Below are 20,100 nucleotides of genomic sequence, written 5' to 3' on the forward strand. Positions count from 1 at the left end.
CCGCTCAGCATAACCCCGTCACCCCCAGATCAACATTCAAACTAAGCACCAGAGAGAGAGATTGATTAGAAAAGAGAGAACCAGGAGGTGGAGAGAGAGAGAGAGAGAGAGAGAGAGAGAGAGAGAGAGCTGAGAATACATTGAGAAGTAGAAACTAAATCTCATTCTGATTCTGGTTTTGCCATCTTTCTCCTTCCTCCCTCTCTTCCTTCCTTTTCTTTCTTTCCCTTTTTCTTTCTCTTTCCTCCCTCCCTTCCTCCCTCCCTTGCCCCTCTTCCTTCTTTCCTTCCTTCCTCCTTTTCTTCCCTCCCTACTCTCTCTCTGCATCTTCCTTCTTTCACTCTCAATGCCCAGTGCCTGTCCGGCTCCCTGAGGCCTGCTGGGCCTTCTTCCTCCTCACCATTCACCACACACCCTCCCTAGCACTGCCCCCCCCACCCCACAAGCCATCCCTCGAAGCACCGATGCAGCCGGGCAAGAATCCAGCCCGGGCCCTCACCCAGCACCCAACTTTCATCTTTACCTATCTCTTCTCTCCAATCTCATGTACTCATAAATTATTACAATTAATTACAGCCTGGGAAAACCATTCATGCTGTGCCCCCACCCCCAGGGACTCCATCGAGCTACCAGGAGACTCACAGGCAGCCAGCCTGGGCAGGCACAACTGGACCCGGGCCTCGGCAGCCTCCACTGCACCCTGGGAGCCCTCAGCCCCATCGCACCCTGCCTGGAGAAGCGGCTGGGGACTTGCCCTTCCGAAGCAGAGGGAGCCCCTTGCCTGGCTCCCGCCTCCCCGAAAGGATCTAAGCACTTGCTTCCTCCACGCCAGAAGCCTGAGAGCCACAGGGAGGAGAAATAACGAGAACTGGATACGGTTGGGTTTCTGGTTTTTTAAGTGACTTCGATATATTAACACAGAGCTGTTCTACCACAACAAACAGAAGCACGTTACAGGACGGACTCTGGGGATGAGTTGACACTGCTATGTACACGCCAGAGGCGCTGGCCTGAGCCGCCGGACCCAGCCTGCGGCATGGTCCCCGGCCCTCGCCCCTCAGCTCCTGGGCTGGGAAGCGTTCTTGTGTATACGTGTGTGTCTTTTTTTTTTGTACAAAATCTGCACGCAGAGCACCCCAGGCCTGGGGAAGGATGGCCCGGACCAAATACAACACAGGAGAAAAAAAAATAGAAATATAGCGATTCAAGTACTGGCTTCTCTGAAGAAAGGAGGAAAAAAATCACATTTGTGTGTGTCATTTATTTCAGTTGCGCTGGGAGAAGAGAACGCTGTTTCTCTCCCGGCCTCCTCCTCCTTGCTGGGTAGAACTAACTAAAACACCAATTTCTCAACACTGAACCCTCCCAAATCTCGCAAGAGTTTTCCTTCTCCCTTTCCCTTTTTTTCCTTTTTAAGCCGATTGGCTTTTCTCTATCTTGCTCATTCCTTTTCTTTTTCGTGCTGTCTCCCGCCTGCGTCGGGGTATTTTTGTGGGTTTTTTGTTTTTCCCTTGGCTGTGCAGAGGCAGCAGGCTGCGGCAGGGTTTAGGATTGCTCCTTGTCGGTTTTTTCTTTATTCATCTTTTTCATCTTCATCCTCCGGTTCTGAAACCAGATTTTGACCTGCCGCTCGGTGAGGTTGAGAACCCGGGCCACCTCGTACCGACGGTCCCTGGTTAAATACATATTGAAGAGAAACTCCTTCTCCAGTTCCAGCGTCTGATACTTGGTATAGGGGCAGCGCTTCTTCCTTGTGGAGCGGGCATGAATCCAGTTGGCCACGGGGTTGCCTGGAGGGCCAAACACAGGCAGGGGTCAGTGGAGCCCCTTTCCAGTCCAGGACGCCTGGCACCACCCCCCCAGCCTCAGCCAGGCTCCCCAAACCCAATAATTGAACCTGAATTTGGGCACGTTTTGCTTGAGGAATTTCCCCCCTTACTCCTTTGCGTTCTCCCCCCTCCTCATCTTCCCCCTCCTCGGTTTCCAGCACCTAAAACGATAGGAAATCGAAGCTATCAAAGCCTCTACAGTCTGGTCCTCAGCTTCAAGAGTAGTAATTCGAGAATATCCCTATAAAAAGTCCAAATTCCCAACCGTTTCATAGGCCCATAAACGCTTCTCTCTCTTGTTTTTTATTTTTATAGCGAGGTCTCTCTCCTCCCCACTTCCCTCCTCCTCTGCCCCCTCCCATCTTCCCAGCCCACGACCAAGTCCTGAAATTTCAGCAGTTCTGCTTCCTGACCCTGAGTCCCCAAGCCCCTCACTACCCTCTCCAGCGCCCCATCTCCGCTCTCTCAGAATTCAACCCTGCTGAGGCGAATTCTCAGAGTGATGCTGGGATGGGAAAAGCCTTTCTCCTCTCCCCAGGGAGCTGCTGGCCTTGGGGACAGGCTCCCCTGTATCTTAGCTTCCCTGTTTGGCTTCCAGTGCCCCCTCCTCCTGCCAGCCCCAGGACATGCTCTGCAGGAGCCAAGCCTCCAATTTCAGGTTTATGGGAGTAGCTGAGGGCAAGGAGGGAAGCCTTCAGAGGGGTATAATTAGGCCCTGGCCCCTGATGGGGCTGCAGGAAAGGATTTCCTGCAACCCCCTCCTGGGACTCCCCCAGACACTTCCTCACACCCAGGGGCTGCACCCCTTCCCCTGCTGTTTCCCTTTCTTTCCTCTTTCTCTGGACCTGCAGCTCTCACCTGTCCCCCCACCCCACCTCACCTCACCTACCCCTGCCTTTCTTTGCAATACTCAGAAGGCTCCTGTTTCCCTGATTGGCGTGTGTGTGTGTGTGTGTGTGTGTGTGTGTGTGTGTGTGTGTGTGTGGTGTGTGTGTACAATTCTCTAATCTGGGGAGATACCGCTTCCCGCTCCCCACTCCTCCTCTCTGACCCCCATTCCCACCCCTCTCTCCTGCAGACACTCAGAAGAGGGCTCTCAAGTTTAAGGAGACTGGGACCCCACTTCTCTCCCCCAACTCTGGAAGTCCTGATCTCTCCAAGTTCCTAGGCTGGGAAAGCCCCCAGACCCCTCACCCAGGCTTCCTGGGGGAGAAGCCCATGGACCCTCTGTTTTATGAATCTCTAGTGGAGTGAGGACCCCTACACTGCCTGGGAGGTAGGGGGTGGCTTTTCTCCTTGGGGTTATTTCCTCTCTGCCCCCAGTGTCCTCCCCATCTCTCTCCCATCCCACCCCAAACCATAAAATGAACCTTGCCCCCACCCCATCCCCTGGCCCTGTCTGCATTTCTTCGAAAGTTGCGACTGAGCCAAAAAGCCTGGGCCGGGGGTGTGTGGGCGGGGGTCTCATCAAAGCCAGCTCCTGGGAAAGGAGCCCCCTTCAGCCTTCTCCCAACCTGGCTCCCTGGGCGCCCTTCTCAGACCTTCCTGCCCCTGAAAGCTCCCCAAGGTAATTCGCTTTTATTGAGTCCTCACCCCCTCGCCTTCGCCCCTCTCCCGCGCTCCCTGCGCCGCTCGGAGGGGCTGTAATCCGGCTCCCCCCCGCCCGGCCTCCCCTCCCCTCCCGCGCGGGTTGTAAAGGAAAATTGCTCCCAACTTACTGGGGTCCAGGTCGGCCTTCTCCTCTTTGTGCTTGCTGCCGGCGAGGGCGTCCGCCTCGGGCGAGGGCAGGGTCTGCGGGGCGCGGTCGCGCAGTTCCCCGGGCGAGCCGTACATGTAGTCCGGGTAGCTGCGGCCGTCGCCCGGGCCGCAGTCGGCGCGGCGCCCGGGGTAGGCGTCCGGCTTGAGGGCGTAGTGACGACCCCCGGCCGGGAAGCTGGGGAAGGAGACGGCGCCGGACAGCGGCTCGAGCCAAGTCCGCATGTAGCGCGTGTCGGCGCCGAGGTGGGGCTGGGGGCCGTACGGGTGGTAGACCACGGACGACTGCGAGGGCACGGGCGCCCACGACGTGCTGAACACGGCCGGCTTGGGCGCGAAGCTACAGGACGGAAAATCGCTACAGTCCGGCACCAAACCGCTGGGTCTGGCGGCGGCGGGGTGAGCCCCCGTGGCCGGAAACCTGGACGCTAGGAGGTCTTCATTGTCGTGAGAGATGAGCGAGTCCACGTAATAGTTACTGATGGGCCCCGTCGCCGACATCGTAACAGGGTTTTACATACATAAGATTATTGTATGAACTGTATATGTACTTTTTATCTGCTCACAGAACAATCAAGGCAGGTAATTATTTTTCCAGCCTTTTCCCCGCAGCTCATTGGCTCCCCGGCCCCCACGTGATCGTATTTACCCAAAAATACGGCGCGGATCAATGCGCAGGGGCTTTTTTTCCTGGCTTTTTTTTTTTTTTTTAACCTTCTCCCACCCTCTTCTCTCTGCTGATCCCCGCGACCTGCGTTTTCCTGGGGGTTCGCAACTCTGGACCCAAGGACCCGGCCACCCCCTCAGGACAACTCGCATGTCAGCAGAGAAGCCCCTGGCTCGTGTCCACCCCTAAGCAGATGGCCTCCGCCCCCACCCCCGGGAGGATTTCTTGATGGGGTGCAAGTGCCACTCCCCGAAGCCAGGGTTTCCGGACCCCCGGGGCCGAGCTGGGTGCGGGAGCCCCGCAGGGGCGGAGAGGCCGGCCGAGGTAGGTGGAGGAACTATTTCTTGACGTAATCCGTCTCTGTCGGCCCCGACGCTCCCGCAGTCTCTGCGCAAGCCGAGATCAGCGATTGTCAGTTCCGAACGTGGCTTTTAAAAATACGTTTTTAAACCGTGTGTATGTATGTATTTCTTTCAGGAGCAGCAGCAGCGAGGGAGGGAGAGTGGGAGGGGACTGGGGAAGCTGGGGTGGAGGGAGGGAAGGAGGGGAAGGGGAGCGTCCTTCTGCCACTGGCCAACTCAGCCCCCCAAATTTGGGGCAGAGGAAGCTTGGGGAAGGTGGTCCGCGGGTGGGAGGGGTAGGACCTCGGGACCTCGTACACCTTTGTCACCAGAAGTCCTCGCATGGCTTTGGCACAGATATGCAAACGCCTTTATTTTAAATTTATTGTCTGTATCTATTTATCTTTCTTTGCCAGCCTGAAGAAGTGGAGGAGAGACCTACACAACTTCAGTGGGGTGTCCCCATCCCGTCTTCCTGCTCGCCCTCCTTTGCCCCCAACTCCACCTCTGAGACCTCCTGCCCTCCCCCGCCCCCCCAAAAGAAGTCACTCCAGGGCTCTGTCTGCAGAGAGCCAGGGTGAGAGCGGGCAAGGCGAGAGAGCGACCTCGGTCGTGGGCAAGTAGCTTGTTTTTACGTCCTTCAATAAAAATTTTATGAGGATCATTTGATTGTTCATAAATGTGTCTTTCATTAAATAAAATTGTAGGCTGTTTTTGGAACGGGAAAAAAGCTACAGAGGAATGGGAGAAAGCAATTTCTTTGGAGTCAGACACAGGAATTCTGGAGGGGTAGTGTGATTGTAGGGAAGATCACACAACTTGGATTCCTCCCTCCAATAAGTTGGTCGCTACCCTCCTCCTTGAATCTGGGGTTCATTGCCCAGCCCTCTGCTTTCCATCACACTGTCCCATGGTGATTTAGCAAAAGTGCGCTTTAGGCAAGCAGGAAAATCTCAGTGTGGGTGCAAGAGAGGGGGCAGGGAAGTTGGCTGGGGGCGGGGGAGAAGAGCAGGTGATGTCCCCAGAGACAGATGTACCCTAGGCAGGGCAGAGTGAGTTTGAAGGAGGGGTGCAATTTCAGGGTCAGCAGGGAAGAGTCCAGTTTGCGCTAGGGGAAATAGGCAGGAGCTGAGGCTAAGACACAGGCTCTGAGGCAGCAGTGAAGGATGAGTTTTCCCAGATCCGAGACGCCTGCCCTTCTTTTTCCCCTCTTGTCCCCAGGAAGGGACCAAATGCCAGGGGTGGGGGGCAGAGGCTGCTTCCCCCCCACCGCACATCTCTGTCGACCTGTCTCCTCTGGGGAGGAGAAGGGCTAGAGAGAGGTGTCCCAGAGAGTGTAATATGTGTGTTTGGGGTGGGGGGAAGTTGAGGGGGAAGGATAGATCTGCAGCTCGAAGCACTGACCCCAGCCTGCCAGGCCCCCTCCCCAGTCCCTACTTATCCCACCACCACCACCCCGGTTATGTCCTTTTCGGTCTAGCAGGGCTGGGATTTCGACGCATGGTGGGGGGGGGGCGCGTGACGTGAGAAGTACCCGGCTGGGGAGAGACGACCTGGGACCTCAGCCTCTTTACCCTCGGCTCTGATTATGTTCTCCTGCCCCGGCCTGGACTGGTCTGGGAAATCCAAATTACACCAAGAAACAGCATACCTCTTTGGCCTTGATGGAGTCGGGTTAGCTGTCAATCAAAAATTCTCCCTCACTATTTCGAGGAAAAGACAGGAGATTCCTGTTCCCCTGCCGAGGCTTCCTCCAGATCCCCAGCGCCATCAGCACCTCCCCCAGCCCAGGCGGCTGGGGACCCTGCCTGGCTCTGGGGTGACTGCTGGCAATGCTGAGCAGAGCTGTGTAGCCGTCAGAGGGCCTGGGGCCAGACTGCGACCAAGGGGACATCAGAGGACAGAGCCCGAGACAGCCTGAGACAACAAGATTGAAGCCCGGCGCCAGGCCCATAGAGAGGAAGGGAGGAAGGAAGGAGGGAAGGAAAAAAGAAAACGGATTAGGATAAAAGAAAGAAAGAGGGGAGAATTACAGAAAAGAGGGGAGGCAGGATGAAAAGAGGGGGAGAGCAGGGAAAGGAAGGCGTGTAGAGAGCGAGCCGGAGGAAGGGCAGTGACAGGAAGGCAGGACGGGGTAGGGCGCGGGCTGGCCGAGCAGCCATGGCATGGTGCAGCCTGCTGGCTGGCCGGGCCTTTGCCGCGGGACCGGCTCCGGGCGCGGCGGCCACTTCTGTCTGGACACAAAGGAGGAAGAGGCCTTCTCTCCTGCCTCTCCCGGCGACCTGCTGAGGTGGGTACACCAGGCCTCTGGGATATAGAACCCTATCTCGGCCTAGGCAGCCGCCCAGGCAGCTGGGAGCTGAGCCACGGACTCGTCAAGGAGCAAAGAAGACATGAGGAAGGAGAAGGTTTCACAGCCGCTCCTTCTCTGCGTCTTCGCCAGGGAACAGAGCCCATCTGTCCCAACCGCAGTCTTCTTAGAAGAAAGATGCCCCTACAGCCCCTCTCCTGTGGGCCTCTACTATTTGGGAGAGACCCCAGACGTACTGGCGGTAAACAGATGCCCCTTTCTCTGCTGCCCACTTCGGTCACCGCCTTCTTTTCACCTCCTGAGCAGCCTGCCCACCCAGCAGAGGCAGCAGCAGTGGGGCGGCCTGGATCAGCAGGCCCACGTACTCTGCAGCCGTCAAATTCCCTGTCAAACCGAGGGGGGATTGTCGCCTTCATTTCGGAGCGTGAACTCAGACCCTCCTCACTCAGGCACAGACACAGCTGTGGATCAGGAAGCAGGCCTCGCCCACAGCCCCCTCCCCACCAATGCCCCATTTTGCCTAGGCCTTGCTGAGAGAGGCAGCCAGGAGGAGGGGGGCTGGAAGAGCCTGGGAGTCCCTGAGTTCACCGGGCCACCAGGCCGAGGTCCCTCGGCTTCCACAACTGCATGTGGGTAATGCCCCCTTTCTCTGCATTTGGAGATGGGGTGGCAGGTCAGGGCTCCGAAGCAGACCTTCAGGCTCCCCCCAAATCCACGCTTGGATGTGTCAGGGCACAAAGGATGTGGGATCACCAAGCAGGAGGGGTTTGTCTTCCCAGGTTCAGTTACGCCTGCTGAATCTCCTGCCTGGTTCCCAGCCTCCCTCTCACCCACACCACTCCCTTCAATTTTCCTCATCACCGATTGGGAACCCAAGGGACTGGAGGCCACTGGGAGTCCCTGTTGGGGATGGGCGGGGGGACCCCAACTTTAGCTAGCAGCTGTGCATCCACTCTAGTTCTTAGAGCTCTCTTCTGACCCCAAATGACGGCACTGGGCACAGGAGAGGCCCCTCAGGGGGCGGAGCACCCTTACTGCATCACCTCAGACCTGGACAGCTGGGACCACAATCAAGCTAGCACCACCGTGGGAAGGACAGACAGACAGAAAGACAGGCAGGTTAGCCTCATCCCCTCCCCTTGCCCTGCACCTCCCTTTTAGTGATTTAAATTCCCTCCGGTTCAATCCACACCGCCAAGTTCGGATTAAATTTAAAACAGGCTTTCCCCGGTCCCTCAGTGGGTCATCCCCGAGCCCGAAGGCAGGGCGCCCGCTCCCGGCTCGTCAGCGCGGAGGAGGCTGTGTGTACTCCATTTGCTTTCATTTTCCTTCTTCCCCTGAAATGGGCTCAGTTCACCTCTCCGCTGCCCTCTCCTCCTCCCCGCCCCCTCCTTGGTTCCCCTCTACTTTCCCCCCTTTTCTCTCCTGATCCCTCTTTGTTGGGAAAAACACACCCACACACACAACTCCTCCTAGCTCAGGCCTGCGCTGGAAGCAGAAACTGAATTCTCCTGGCCTGCGGCGAGGAGACCAGCGTCCTGCACCCACCCCAGGTGGGTACCCGGGATCCCTACACACTAGGAGTCCAGCCGCTAAACCCAGCAGGAGTGAAACCCCCAGGGGCTGTGAACGTGGCCCTCTCAACGCCACGGCCTACATTCCCACCAGCCCCCTGCCCAGCCGCCCCACAGCAAACGGGGCTATTTCCACCTCTCCCAGCCCGGTCCGGTTTCCCCGCCTGGGGAGTGGCTGGAGGGGCAGCGGCCCCAGAGCTAGGGGTGCTCTGCGCTTGGAGCCCCCGTGGCCTTGGGCGCCTGGTTACCCGATCTTTGTGGGATGTGTGTGTCGCAAGGAAATTTGCAGTGACTTTGGAGCCCAGACTGAGGAAGCCGAGGTGGCGAAAGGAGAGACAATAAGGGTCCGAAGTACAATTAAGGGGCCAGAGCCGCTAGTCTCTCCCCCGCCTTCCCTGCCAGGCTAGGAGCTGTCTGGCCTCAAACCTCAGGGCAAGCCGCGAACCTGGAGCCGGAAACTCAGCCCATGGTGGAGGGAACCAGAGGATCCGGCAGCCAGAAAGCAGGAGGAACGCTCCCTCCAACTTGGGCGCGCACCAAGCAGCTCCGCTGAGTTGCAGAGAATCCAGTGAATGAAAGTGTACATTCCGACGAATTTGCCCGATTTTTTCCAGCCTTTGGAAGGACAGCCTAGGGTTTGGGACGTCTCAGACAGACGGACAGACAGGCAGCCAGGCAAACCGCATCTCCGGAGGCAGACAGACTCACAACATGAGTGTGAGCCTGAAATCGAATACAGGTTCAACATTCCCCAGGCCTCTGTGCCAGGCCGGGTGAGCGCCGATCTCCCTACCTTCTCTCCCCTCCGGGGCGTTGGGCAGAGACCCGGAAGCCTCGGTCCCTCTGGCTTGGTCCAATCCCGCCTCGGGAAGCGCCTTCGTTACCTGCTCCTCGGCTCCCCACGGCCACAGATGCAGGGAAGCCGCCTCCGCCGGGGGAGGGAAGCCCCGGCCACCGCAGCCGCCGCTGCCCGCCCTTCTTCCCTCCCTCCCTCTTCCTCGCCCTCCCTCCCTCTCTCCCTCCCTCGCGCTCTGCCGCTCGCGGGGCCCTCCCGCGGGCAACCTGTTCTGGACCAAATCCAGGTAGCTCCGAAAGAGACAAGAAAGAAAGGACCTCTTACGTGGAAAAGAAAGAAAGAAAGACCTTTAACTGCATTTATTTTTCACGCTCTGACCCTTGGTGGGCCTCAGTTCAGACGTCCTGGGCCCGGCCCTGCAGCTGCAGCGGTGTGCGGGGCCTGCCGCCTCGCCCACGCTGGCCGCCGCGCCCCGCAGCCCAAACACCAAACAGACCTCAAGGTCCTTACTACAGACTCAATCTCCGGTTGCCCGCCTCGCCGCTGGCCTCTGCCCAGGAGCGCGCTCCGCTCCGTCTGCGGCCAAAGTCCACACACAATCCACCCTGTTCGTGCTCTCGCGCCCGGCCGGACACCCTTCCTAGCCAAGGCGCCCACTGGCCACCCTCGGGCCGCGGCCTTGCCCGGGGCTGCAAACCTCCTCCCCTGCACGGGACCCACACAAAGCCCAGTGTCCTGACGCTCCCACCTGCAGCCCCCTGTCCCTGGCCCCGCTGCCCTTCACCTGTTCCCGAGAAGGGCTGCATCTCCGAGCGAGCCGAGGCAGGCCGGTGGGCCCGGGCGGAGGGTGCTGGGGAGCCGAGGTCCCAGGGAGGCCACAGAGGCTCGGCCGGCTAAGCCGGAGCCCCCGCAGGCAGGCGAGAGATCTCAGAGACCAAGGCTCTCCTTGGCGAGCTCTTGCCTTTTCCTCCTTCTCCTGCAAGTCTTAAACACTCACACGCCGAGAGTTCAGCTCTATAAATCCTGCTCCCCTTTCCCATATCATAATTAAAAAAAAACAGTAGGGGAGGTTTTAACTTTTATTGCGATTTCTGGAGTTGGGCTGCGGAGCATATATTAAGTTTACGCTCACGCACTCTCGGCGGGGAGGGTCCTTTAAGAAATAAAAATCCATCTTAATATCCGCAGACGAGAGATAATTTTTTCCCTCCTCTTCATGCTGTTTCTTTTGAAGACTCCCTTCCAGCGAAGAGAATAAATAATCACCATTGCCTTAGCCATGATCCACGGCCCCAGGGCCCCTTGGTGGACTCTGGCCACCAGACTGGCCCTCACCTTGGCCCTGTGAGAATGTACCCCATTCCCCAGGATATGGGGGGCCACCCACCCCATAAGCCCACCAGCTCTGAAACAGATATTGGGGCAGAGAGACCCAAAGCACAGAAGTCGTTCATTGGTGAATTTCGGCCCATCAGGGATGCCGTCTCCAAGCCAGGCACTCCTGAGCACCCAGCCCCTGCCTGGGACTCCCTTCACTCCAGCTGGCCCCGGGCTTCTGACAGCCTGAAAACTCAGAGACTGCTAGGGGCTCCCAAACTGGGGAAGCCCTTGCCTGCCTTGTACCAGGTGGCCTTCCTCTCTGAAAACCTCCCCATTTCCCCTGGAGCCATAGGGCGATTTGAGCACTTCCTTCCAAGGGAAGAGATTTTTTTCCCCTACCAAGGGCTGGGGGACAGACAGAAAGACAGACTGACAATTTCAGCTGGGGAGAAGGAAGGCCCTATTCCCATTTTCTCCTCTAGTCTCCATTGGGTCTCTTCGTACACGAGAGAGAGAAAGATACACGAGTGTGCACAAAAATATATACAGGGGATCTGAGAGAGCCTGGAGGAGACAGAGATATAGAACCAGAGAACCACACTCATCCAAGGTTACACATAAGCCCCCAGCAGACAACTGCGTGAATACAGAACTCCATGTATATATTGTGTTCCGGGGACATGATTTTGTTCCCTTGTCTGAAAGTCTATAATGTTTTAATAATCATAATAATTCCAAAGTAAGAGAACCAAGAACCTGGCTTTCTCTTTCCCAGTCTCTCTGAGAACGGGGGTGTATCTCCCCATTCTCCCTGGTCCTCCCCAGTTTTCTCTGCAGTCAGCGAAACCTTGCTGGAGAGCCCTCTCTCTAGTAACCAGGACCAGAATTGAGCAACCAGAGGGGCCAAGGAGGGGAAGAAGCTTTGCAAAGTTGCACACTGCTTGGATTCTCCCTAACCCAGACCCTCCCCTCCTCCCCCTGGCATCCGCCGACAACCTCCCCAGCAATATGGTAATGGTGGGCGCTGGCAGCCTCCCTTCACCCAGACATTTCCACACAGCGCAAAGACAAGCAGCTGCCAGACAGGCACAGACACAACACACCAAGGCCTACGGGTAACAGACAGCTAGAAAGAGACCAGAGCCAGATTCCTGCCCTGATGTTTCCCAGTAGGGTAGGTGTGGGGGGGGTTCTACTTGGACTGGATGGCTTTCCTCCAGCCTACTAACACCCTAAATGTGCCCTTCTCCTGGCGACGGAGATACAGAAGGGGAAGGCGAGGTGGCTGAGCTGCTGGTCAGAGTTCCCCAACTCTCAGGACCCCAGGCACCCCACTTTCCTAAGGAGAAGCTCCAGCCCCAGCCGACTGGAGGCAGATTTTTTTCCTTGGAGGTGGAAGGTAGGAGAAGCTAACTCTTCCAGAGACCCCTTTCTCTTTCTGCGGTCTTTTCTCTCTTAATCATCCTGCCCCACCCTGCTACCCAACTGAGCTGGCCCGCCAGGCCACCTCTTACTCAAATTCCTGAATTTCCTTGGAATTGGTTAGACCTTCTTTGTCTGTCTCCATCAGCTGGGCCCAGGAAACAATAGCTGCAGGAAAAACTCCTCTCCCTCAATCACGGGGATGGGGACAGGCTGAGGAGTGGAAAGGATAAAGCGGGGTTCTCCAGACTTGTGGTGTAGCCCCACTCACAGCTAGCCCGCCTCAGCCTGTACCCACTTTGCCTTATCTAGGAGGGGCGCTGGGGGCAGTCCCACCGGGGAGGGTAGGAGCGGGGTAGGTGGGTTGGGGCCCTCGACGATAACCGACTGATGTAACTCAGACAGTTTCTTGTTGCCGAGTTCAAAACTCAATCCCAACAACATGAAACTACCTAAGCCACAGATCAGCTGAGCGAACAGGGCGGGAGATTCAGCTTTGCATCTATCAGGAGAAGGGAAGGGGGTTGGGGAAGGAAGAAATTCAGCCCCATCCCCCTTTCCGCCCTCACGACCTCCCTAAGGACGAGAGAGTAGACTTTGGGTGGCTGGGTGGGTAGGGGACCTGCCTGCCCCATCAGCTGCTAGTCTAAACAAATCGCTCAGAGAGACTCTGGTGAAATGGGACCTCCAGCTGCCAAACCCCCGCCCCGCCCCTAGCACCGCAGCGGAGCTACCCCCCTGCCTCTGGCCCTGGCCCTGGGGGAAGCTGGAGTGTCCTTCCACTCTCCAGCTGGGTCCCCTGTCTTGCCCTTCTGGCTCTCCTGTGCTCTCCTCCTAGATTCCCTCTGATCTTCTCCGTCTCTCAGCTGGACTCCGGCTTCCCTTCGTCTATGTGTGGCCGAACCACTCCAGAGCCTCTTCCGATCAGGCCACTTGCCTGGCAAAGCCCCACGGCCGGGCAGAGTGGGGACCGAGAGCCTGGCTAAGGCTCACATCCAAACCAGCAGAAAGCAGGAAGACCTAAGCTTCAAGCTCCAACACTCTCTAGCCCATCCTCCCTCCGCTTCCCCCAGCAGACGGCCAGAATGAGAGACGTCTAGACCCATGTGTCGCACTCAAGGAGACCCTAAGTGACCGAGTAAAGAAAGAAGCCCAAAACCACCAATTTACTCCTTTGACCGCCGAACCCCACGGCAACAGGGCTGGGGACGGGGAGCTCACGGCCACTGCCCTCCACCGCGAGCCGCCACAAGGCAAGCCTGGGCTCTCAGCAAGCGCGGATGCATGAAACACCTTCCACCCTGCTCTGCCCACTGCGCGCTGGGCACCTGGGGACGCCGCTGTTCCCCACTCCAGCGCCAAGAGAAGAACAAGAAACCGCTTCTCTTACCTTGTCGCTGCCTCGTCGTCGTCCTCCTCCTCTTGCCGCTGCCCGTGCTTCTGCTGCTGCTGTCGAGGGGGGGGGGTGGCTGAGCTCCTTGCCCCCCTCCGGCGGTTAAGTTTATTCCTTTCCTCGGATAGGTGGGGGGCTCTTGGGGTTCCCCCGAGCAGCGGTGGGGTGCGCCTGGCCCGGCACCCCAGGCAATCAGATCCGTCTGCTCCTCGAGATTGCAGTTTGCTCTCTGCCTCTTTCCCTCCTCCAGTCACCTTTAAATGCATCTTTTACTGCAGCACCACATTATATTTGCAGATCATAAAATCCACCTCTCGCGCGCACCAAGACCGTCCTGACATTACTGTTTTATGACCTTGACTTATTGTGGTCACCTGGATAATATTTAAATCAACGTTATGGTCTCTCACTTACATTAAACCCGCCAAGAGACGTTCTAGAAAGGCTCTAGGAGATGAGTCAAACACAAAACACACACATCCACACACTCAGCCTCTTTGGGGGGAGAGTGTCGCTAAAAAAAAAAAACACTAAAAACAAAAAACCACCCATGTGAGGATCATGATTCTGGAAATTTATTAGGATTTTTTTCTCCATTAAGGAAGCTACATGCAAAAGATACAACGTACAGAATATCTTTAAATAACACAACTCCCAGACAGGGACAGGGCGATATTTGGGGGAGGGGCACTCTGCCTTTGCTTCACTATGTTCTATTTTAAATTAAAAAAAATTTTTTTTGCTCCTCTGGATGGATTTTCTGAGATGGCAGTGCATGGGGGATGTGGGGGTGCTGGGAGAATGGGAGAAAAGCAGAAAGCAGTACAAATACGAGACTTCAAGCAGATTCTCAGAACGATTGGGAGGTGAAGACACAGAGAGGGTTTGGTACCGGCGCTGGACGCTACGACAAACACACAAACACTAGCCGAACTTTCCAAAAACGTCTATTATTCTAAGGAGGAAATGCAGCAAGGAAGGAGCGATTCTGACTGTGCTCTTCGAGATTACAGACCTTCTCTGGTTGATTTTTTTCCCTCTTTTTCCCCCCTATAATCGGGTGGATTCGACCTTAACTTTGCCTGGAGACCGGGATGCTATGTGTGAGTGCGTGGGTGAGTTAGGGGTTGACACACACACCAGCCACACTCCCACCCTCGTCTATGCGGGCACACCACACCCCACAACCCAGCACCCCATTTCTCATGCTTTAGGTGGACACATCTTCCCAGCAAGAACCATAGGTCCCTTGAAAGGAGTGTCTGAGGTCTTTGCCTTTTTTGCAGGCGTGTTGCATTTATACTCAGGGAGGAAAAAAAATATATACCACCAGGCACAAAGGGAGGAGGGGCGGGGAAAGGAGGGAACGGGGGGGGGAAGAGGGTGAGTGGGAGGGGAGGCCCCTCGCTCAGGTGAAATTAAAATTGGAGGACAGTTCCCGGATTCGATTCTCTCGGTTCATTTTCTTGAGTTTCATTCTGCGATTTTGAAACCAGATTTTGACTTGTCTGTCTGTAAGGTTAATGGTCTTGCTAATCTCCAGGCGGCGCTCTCGTGTCAAATACATATTGAACAGAAATTCTTTCTCCAATTCCAGCGTCTGGTGTTTAGTATAGGGACACCTCTTCTTCCTTCCGCTCTTTGCTGTCAGCCAGTTTCCTGTGGTGTTTTCTGCCTTTATCTCCTCTGTTAAAAATAACATTATTTACATAAGTATCCCTCGAAGAGGCAACCCTCGCAGCACTGCGGCCTTGGCCAGCTTGCAGTGGGGGCAGCTGAGGGAGCACAGGGGAGCTGTTCTCGCCCCACAGGCCTGGCTGGTGGGGTCCTCCTGGCCTCAAGGCTCTTAGAATTTCTTTGGGGTCTAGACTTACAGGGGAGAAAGACAGAAAGTACTTGCCTCCAACGCGTCTATTAAATTTAATCACCCAATCCACCTTGACCTAGCATGTTCTGAGAACTCCTGCTCTCCCTCAGCTAGCTGACCCTGGTGTGCCCTCTAAGCCTCACCAGACCCCGCCTCCTCTCTGTTCCTTTCCAGCTCTGTAAAAATCCAACCAGAAGGAAAAAGTGTTTTCCAGGCCTCAGACCCCAGAGCAATTTCCAGAGAGCTTTGACCCCATTCAACGCAGTGGAGGGATGTCGCCCCAGACTCTGCAGCCAGAGGCCATTGCAGCCGTCTCTGCACCAGATCCCCAGCCCTGGCTCCCACCTGAAGTGTCACGGAGTGACTCTACCCCATTGGATCTCCCATTGCCAGCTCTTCCTATCCCGGCCATTTCCCCCAGGAGTAACCGAGGCAGGGAGCTTGTGCAGGCAGCGGAGGTCAGGGGCAACAGCTATGGGGCATGCTGAGGAGTCCTCAGTCAACTGCCCTGGCCAGAGACCTAAGGTCAAGGGAGAGAGATCCTGAGGAAATGCAGCCTCCTGGAAATCTCCTGCCTAGTCTATGTAGGTATGTATGCATGTATGTTCACGTGTATTTCTGCAGAGATACACACTCCTACACATATGTACACACACAGGGATATGTACACATGTGTCTATTTATATCAGGAGATGCTATAAGTGTGGTGTGTATTTCCCTTTCCCTTATCTACAGCTTCTCCCTGCTGCCCCCGGCACAAATTCTTGCTGAAATGAACCAGCCTTGCTCCTCAAGCAGCAGAAGAGACCTTGGCCATCTTTTCTAGGGAAAAACCCAGAGTCCAGAGACCCGAGAGGGACACCCAGCAAAGGACTCTGCTGATGGCTCTGTGCTCTATCTCCCCTTCTATGCCAAATGAAACTGCCAGGTTCCTGGATCTTAGCTTGATGGGGGGTGGGGTGGGGGCCCTAGGGGAACCAGGAGGCATCAGAAAATGCAAACTTGAGGCTGCAGTTTAAAACACTTTAATGTCCTTAATTCGGTGCCCACCTCTGCACCTGCAGCCTTCTGCCAAATTGTTTAAAGGCTCTCCACATCTAACTCTGTGCCATTTATTTTTTATTGAGGTTGTTGGGGTCTGGGGGAAGGGGAGAAATTACAAATGGGGAGTCTGGCCCAAAGCCCTCTTGCCTCTGGCCTGGTGGAGGCACCAAAATGAGGGGGGCAGGCAAGAAGGGAGCAGGCAGAGTCAGAGGGATTAGTTGGGGTGGGAGGGTTTAGATGGTATGGGGATGGCAGGGGAGAAAGGGGAGCCTACGAGAATGGGGGCAGTTTGAGCTAGGAGGTAGGCTTGTTAAACTTGACTTTGCTTTTGGTGGGGCTAGAACGCAGCTTGTCCTACCCTAGATCTGCACCCCAACCGAGCTCGGGGTATGGGGAGATGGTATAAAATGAAACCTTTGGGTTGCACACGTGCCACCAGCAAGGCTCCGTGGGTATGCGTGCCTCTCTCCCCCTCCCCCTCATGAACACACCCGTGCCCACCTTCTGGCTAGGGTCTCCATGGGCTGATTTGCCAAGGCCACCTTTGATTTGCAGAGGAAACCCAAGAGGACGAGGGTCTGCCCTCACCCGCCAAAAGAGTGCGTGTGCATGTATGAGAGGGCATGCGTGAGTGTGTGTGAGTGTGACACAGGTCGCCTCCGGGCATACGTGTGGACCGCATCCATATACAAAGCGCCATAAGACCCAGGCCGCCCCCCAGTCTGCTCAGTTTTCACTGTTTCATCTGTCTCTGCACCCAAAGAGCCCTTCTTACGCACAGTCTCCAGTAGCCAGTGCTGTGGGGAGCAGGTTTATCCCCTGCCCGTCCCCCCCGCCCCACCAGTTGGGCCTTTTCTGATGCTTTTTGCTCCAACTTTTCAGGGTAAGTCCCCTCAGCCTCCCTCCACTGCTCCCGTTTCCTCCACATTTTCTCCAGGTGTCAGAGAAGGGTCCTGAGGGCCCCCAGTACCTGCAGCAGAAGTGAATCTTGAACCCCGAGCTTGAACTCTGGCTAGGCTTTCCCTCGCCACCAAAATTACAATAAAATCCAACTAAAGCCTCACTCCCTTTCAGGAGAAAACCGCTTACCATGCACACAGAAATTTCCCAACCACTCATTTGTAAGCTGCTTTTGGAAACCAACGGGAAAAAATTTTTAAACGTTAACTATAAAAAAAAGGAAACAAAATTTCAAAGGGGAGACAAAAAACTTACACCATTCCAAATGCCCTGTTCCAACGCCATACGCAGCCCGGGCGTCTGGGGGAGGGAGGGACGTGGAGGGCAGCCCTTCACCTCCACCTCTTCCGGCCCCAGCACCGCTGCCAGAGGCCCCCGGCCGAGCCAAAAACCGCAGGAGCCCAAGCCACACGCACAAATCAGACCCACAAACAACAAATCGCGCCTCGCAGGAAACAATTTTCAACTGGGAAAACGCAGTAAAGCGAAATCCCCCTTCTCCCAAGTCTTTCCTAGTCCCTAGCCCAAGATCGCCATTTTAAGCTTTTTGCATGCTTCTGACCTGAGCGGGGGTGGGGGTGGGGGGGTGGGGGAGTGTGGGGGGGGCATCAGCTTCCCAGGACACAAACGCAGAGCAAGCAAACCAAAGCCAGCACGCGCCCGGGATCTGTCCCCCGCCCTGAGCAACACAAGACGCTGCAGGCTGCCCGTCGTGCGCACCACCCCGGCCTCGGCGCCCACAGCCGCTGCCGCCGGCACCTCCACTTCGCCGCTTACCTTCCCCAGCCAAATGAGGCGCCACCAGCCTGGCGCTCAGCAGGCACGAGTCCCAAGCCGGGGTCGCATTCCCAAGACCGTCCAGGCCCTCCTCGGCCCAACCCTCTCCCTGCCCCCGCCCCGGCCACGAAGACCAAGTGCCCGAGCGTCCCACCCGGGCCACGGCCCAGGAGGCCTTACCTTTCGCTTCGTTATCCGAGGTGTCTGGGCTGGAGTCGGCGGTTTTGGCCCGATCCTTTTCGCTCTCCAAGGGGCTGCCTTTTGGGCCCGCCAGGCTCTGCTCGGTCTTGATCTCATTGGGGCTGGGGGTCTGGCTGTCGGACTTGGGTGTCTCAGGGAAACTCACTTTACCCCGGAGCTGGGGAGACTCCAGATGTTCGGCGCGCGGGTTGAGACTGGCCCGCTGCTCGAAAGGGGCTTCGAAGTCGTTGGCCCCGGCACAGTGGGGCGGCTTGTCCAGCGCGGAGTAGCTCGGGCTGGCGCGGTAGTAGCTGGGCACCGGCACCTCGTGCTCCCCGAGGCAGGACTCCTGCAGGGGGTGGGAGTAGAGAGCTGCCTCGGGGCCACTTTTCGCCCGCTTCTCTGCGCTGTACATGCAGCAGACATTCTCCTCCTTGACACTAGGTGGGTAGGAGCAGGAGGATAGCGGCCTGCCAACAGGTTGTTCCAGGCGGTAGGCGGCTTTGGGGTCGCCCCAGGAGTCCAGCTGCGAGAGGTAGGACGGGTAGGTGTTGAGGGCGAGGTTGGGGCTGCTGCCCTCGTCCCTCTTGGAGAGCGAGGGCGCGAGCCCGCAGCCCCTCATCACCCCGCAGTTGAAGTCACTCCCAGATTGCATATACATGCCTGCGCTCCGGCTATAGCGCTCTCCTCCGCCAGGCGCAACCAAGGGCTCCGCGTACGAGTTCGGAGTTACATTGCGAGGGCATGTCATTTTCAGAGAGAGGGGTTTTTAAGGAGCAATACTACTGCGGAGGAGCTGACATCTTTTTTTTTCCCCATCCGGGAGGGGGGGCGGTTGGAGGGGCGGGAGGGAAAAGAAGGGGAGGGGGGGAAATATCAGCTCCATAATTATCCGCGCATTCGGCCCTCACCATGTGACGGCTAGACCAATGGGATTTGAAAATGGCCTTGATGATTCAGACGGCCGTGACGTCAGCGGGGTCAAGTTGTCTGCAGGCGGAGCGCGCAGCGTGGAGTAACAGCGCCACCTAGCAGCCGCCTCGAGGTAGGGGCGCCGGAGCCCTTCCCCGCGAACAAAGGAAGGGCCCCCGCGGCGACTGGGGCAGGAGCGGGGTGGAGGGGAATGAGGGGGTTCTAGGGAGGATGGGGTTTGTTTACCCGGGAAGCAGCCTGTAACTCTTGGGGAGAGGGGAGCGGAGAGGGGGGAAAATGCGGGACAGAGTGAGAGAGCGAGGCAACTCGGGGCTCAAAACAGTCACATTCAAACTAAAAGGTCAAGACACGATTCAGGTACTTCTTCCCCTCCTCACCTCCTCTTTTCCTCGCCTTGGCCCCCGCCCCCACTTCTTCCCCTGGGATGGGAGTGGGGTGAGGTTTAGGGGAGGGATCCTGCGGGCAGAGAAAGGGAGAGGAAAAAGTTAAGGAATCCCAAACGGAACTAAAGTTTCTCCTCTCCTGCGTCCTCTTTCGTCGGTCTCGGCCCTTGGGGCTGGGAGCTCAGCTCGGGACCTCCCGTCACGGAAGTTGGTTGAGTTGCAAGTTCCCCGTGGGGATTGACGGGGAATCTCCAGTGTCTGGGGCAGGCCAGGGAGGAGGTCAAGATGACTTCAGGGCTGCTTGGGAGAGGGGGATTCCGAGGGGACTGAGGGGTCGCGGGAGGAGGAAGCCGGCAACCAAAGGCACCGGCTCCCCGACCAGGGAGTGCGGCCTGGACCTGGCTGGGTGGGCGGCCCCTGGGTTATCAACTCAGGGGCAGGAAGGCTTTGGCCTTGGAGCCAGTTCGGCTGCTTTGCTCCAGGCCCTGGCGGCCCTGGCGGCCCTGGCTTTCCAGTTGACCTTGCCCCCACGAAAACAGGGAGCATTC

The 20,100-nt window shown here is 56.9% G+C and overlaps 2 protein-coding genes across 2 annotated transcripts; both read right to left on the reverse strand.

The window, feature by feature from the left end:
- Window positions 1-1,101: 1,101 nt before the first annotated feature.
- On the reverse strand, window positions 1,102-4,162 carry HOXC9 (homeobox C9). The gene is made up of 2 exons (XM_065887265.1): window positions 3,548-4,162; window positions 1,102-1,790 (listed from the first exon to the last, which is right to left on the reverse strand). The coding sequence occupies exons 1-2, from the start codon at window positions 4,083-4,085 to the stop codon at window positions 1,546-1,548; spliced, it is 783 nt and encodes a 260-aa protein (XP_065743337.1). The 5' UTR covers window positions 4,086-4,162; the 3' UTR covers window positions 1,102-1,545.
- Window positions 4,163-14,816: 10,654 nt separating this feature from the next.
- On the reverse strand, window positions 14,817-18,987 carry HOXC10 (homeobox C10). Its single transcript, XM_065887563.1, has 2 exons — window positions 18,237-18,987; window positions 14,817-15,094 (listed from the first exon to the last, which is right to left on the reverse strand). Exons 1-2 carry the CDS (start codon window positions 18,985-18,987, stop codon window positions 14,817-14,819), a joined length of 1,029 nt encoding a protein of 342 aa, XP_065743635.1.
- Between the last annotated feature and the right edge of the window lie 1,113 nt (window positions 18,988-20,100).

Source organism: Phocoena phocoena, chromosome 11, assembly GCF_963924675.1.
Source record: "Phocoena phocoena chromosome 11, mPhoPho1.1, whole genome shotgun sequence".
Classification (NCBI taxonomy): domain Eukaryota; kingdom Metazoa; phylum Chordata; class Mammalia; order Artiodactyla; family Phocoenidae; genus Phocoena; species Phocoena phocoena.

Bases quoted from the DNA above. Each gene is read 5' to 3' on its own strand.
- HOXC9 (XM_065887265.1), bottom strand. From the start codon at position 4,085: ATGTCGGCGACGGGGCCCATCAGTAACTATTACGTGGACTCGCTCATC. The intron at 1,791-3,547 runs GTAAGTTGGGAG...TTGGCCCTCCAG, and splicing joins GAAGGCCGACCTGGACCCCA to GCAACCCCGTGGCCAACTGG.
- HOXC10 (XM_065887563.1), bottom strand. From the start codon at position 18,987: ATGACATGCCCTCGCAATGTAACTCCGAACTCGTACGCGGAGCCCTTG. The intron at 15,095-18,236 runs GTAAGGCCTCCT...TATTTTTAACAG, and splicing joins CTCGGATAACGAAGCGAAAG to AGGAGATAAAGGCAGAAAAC.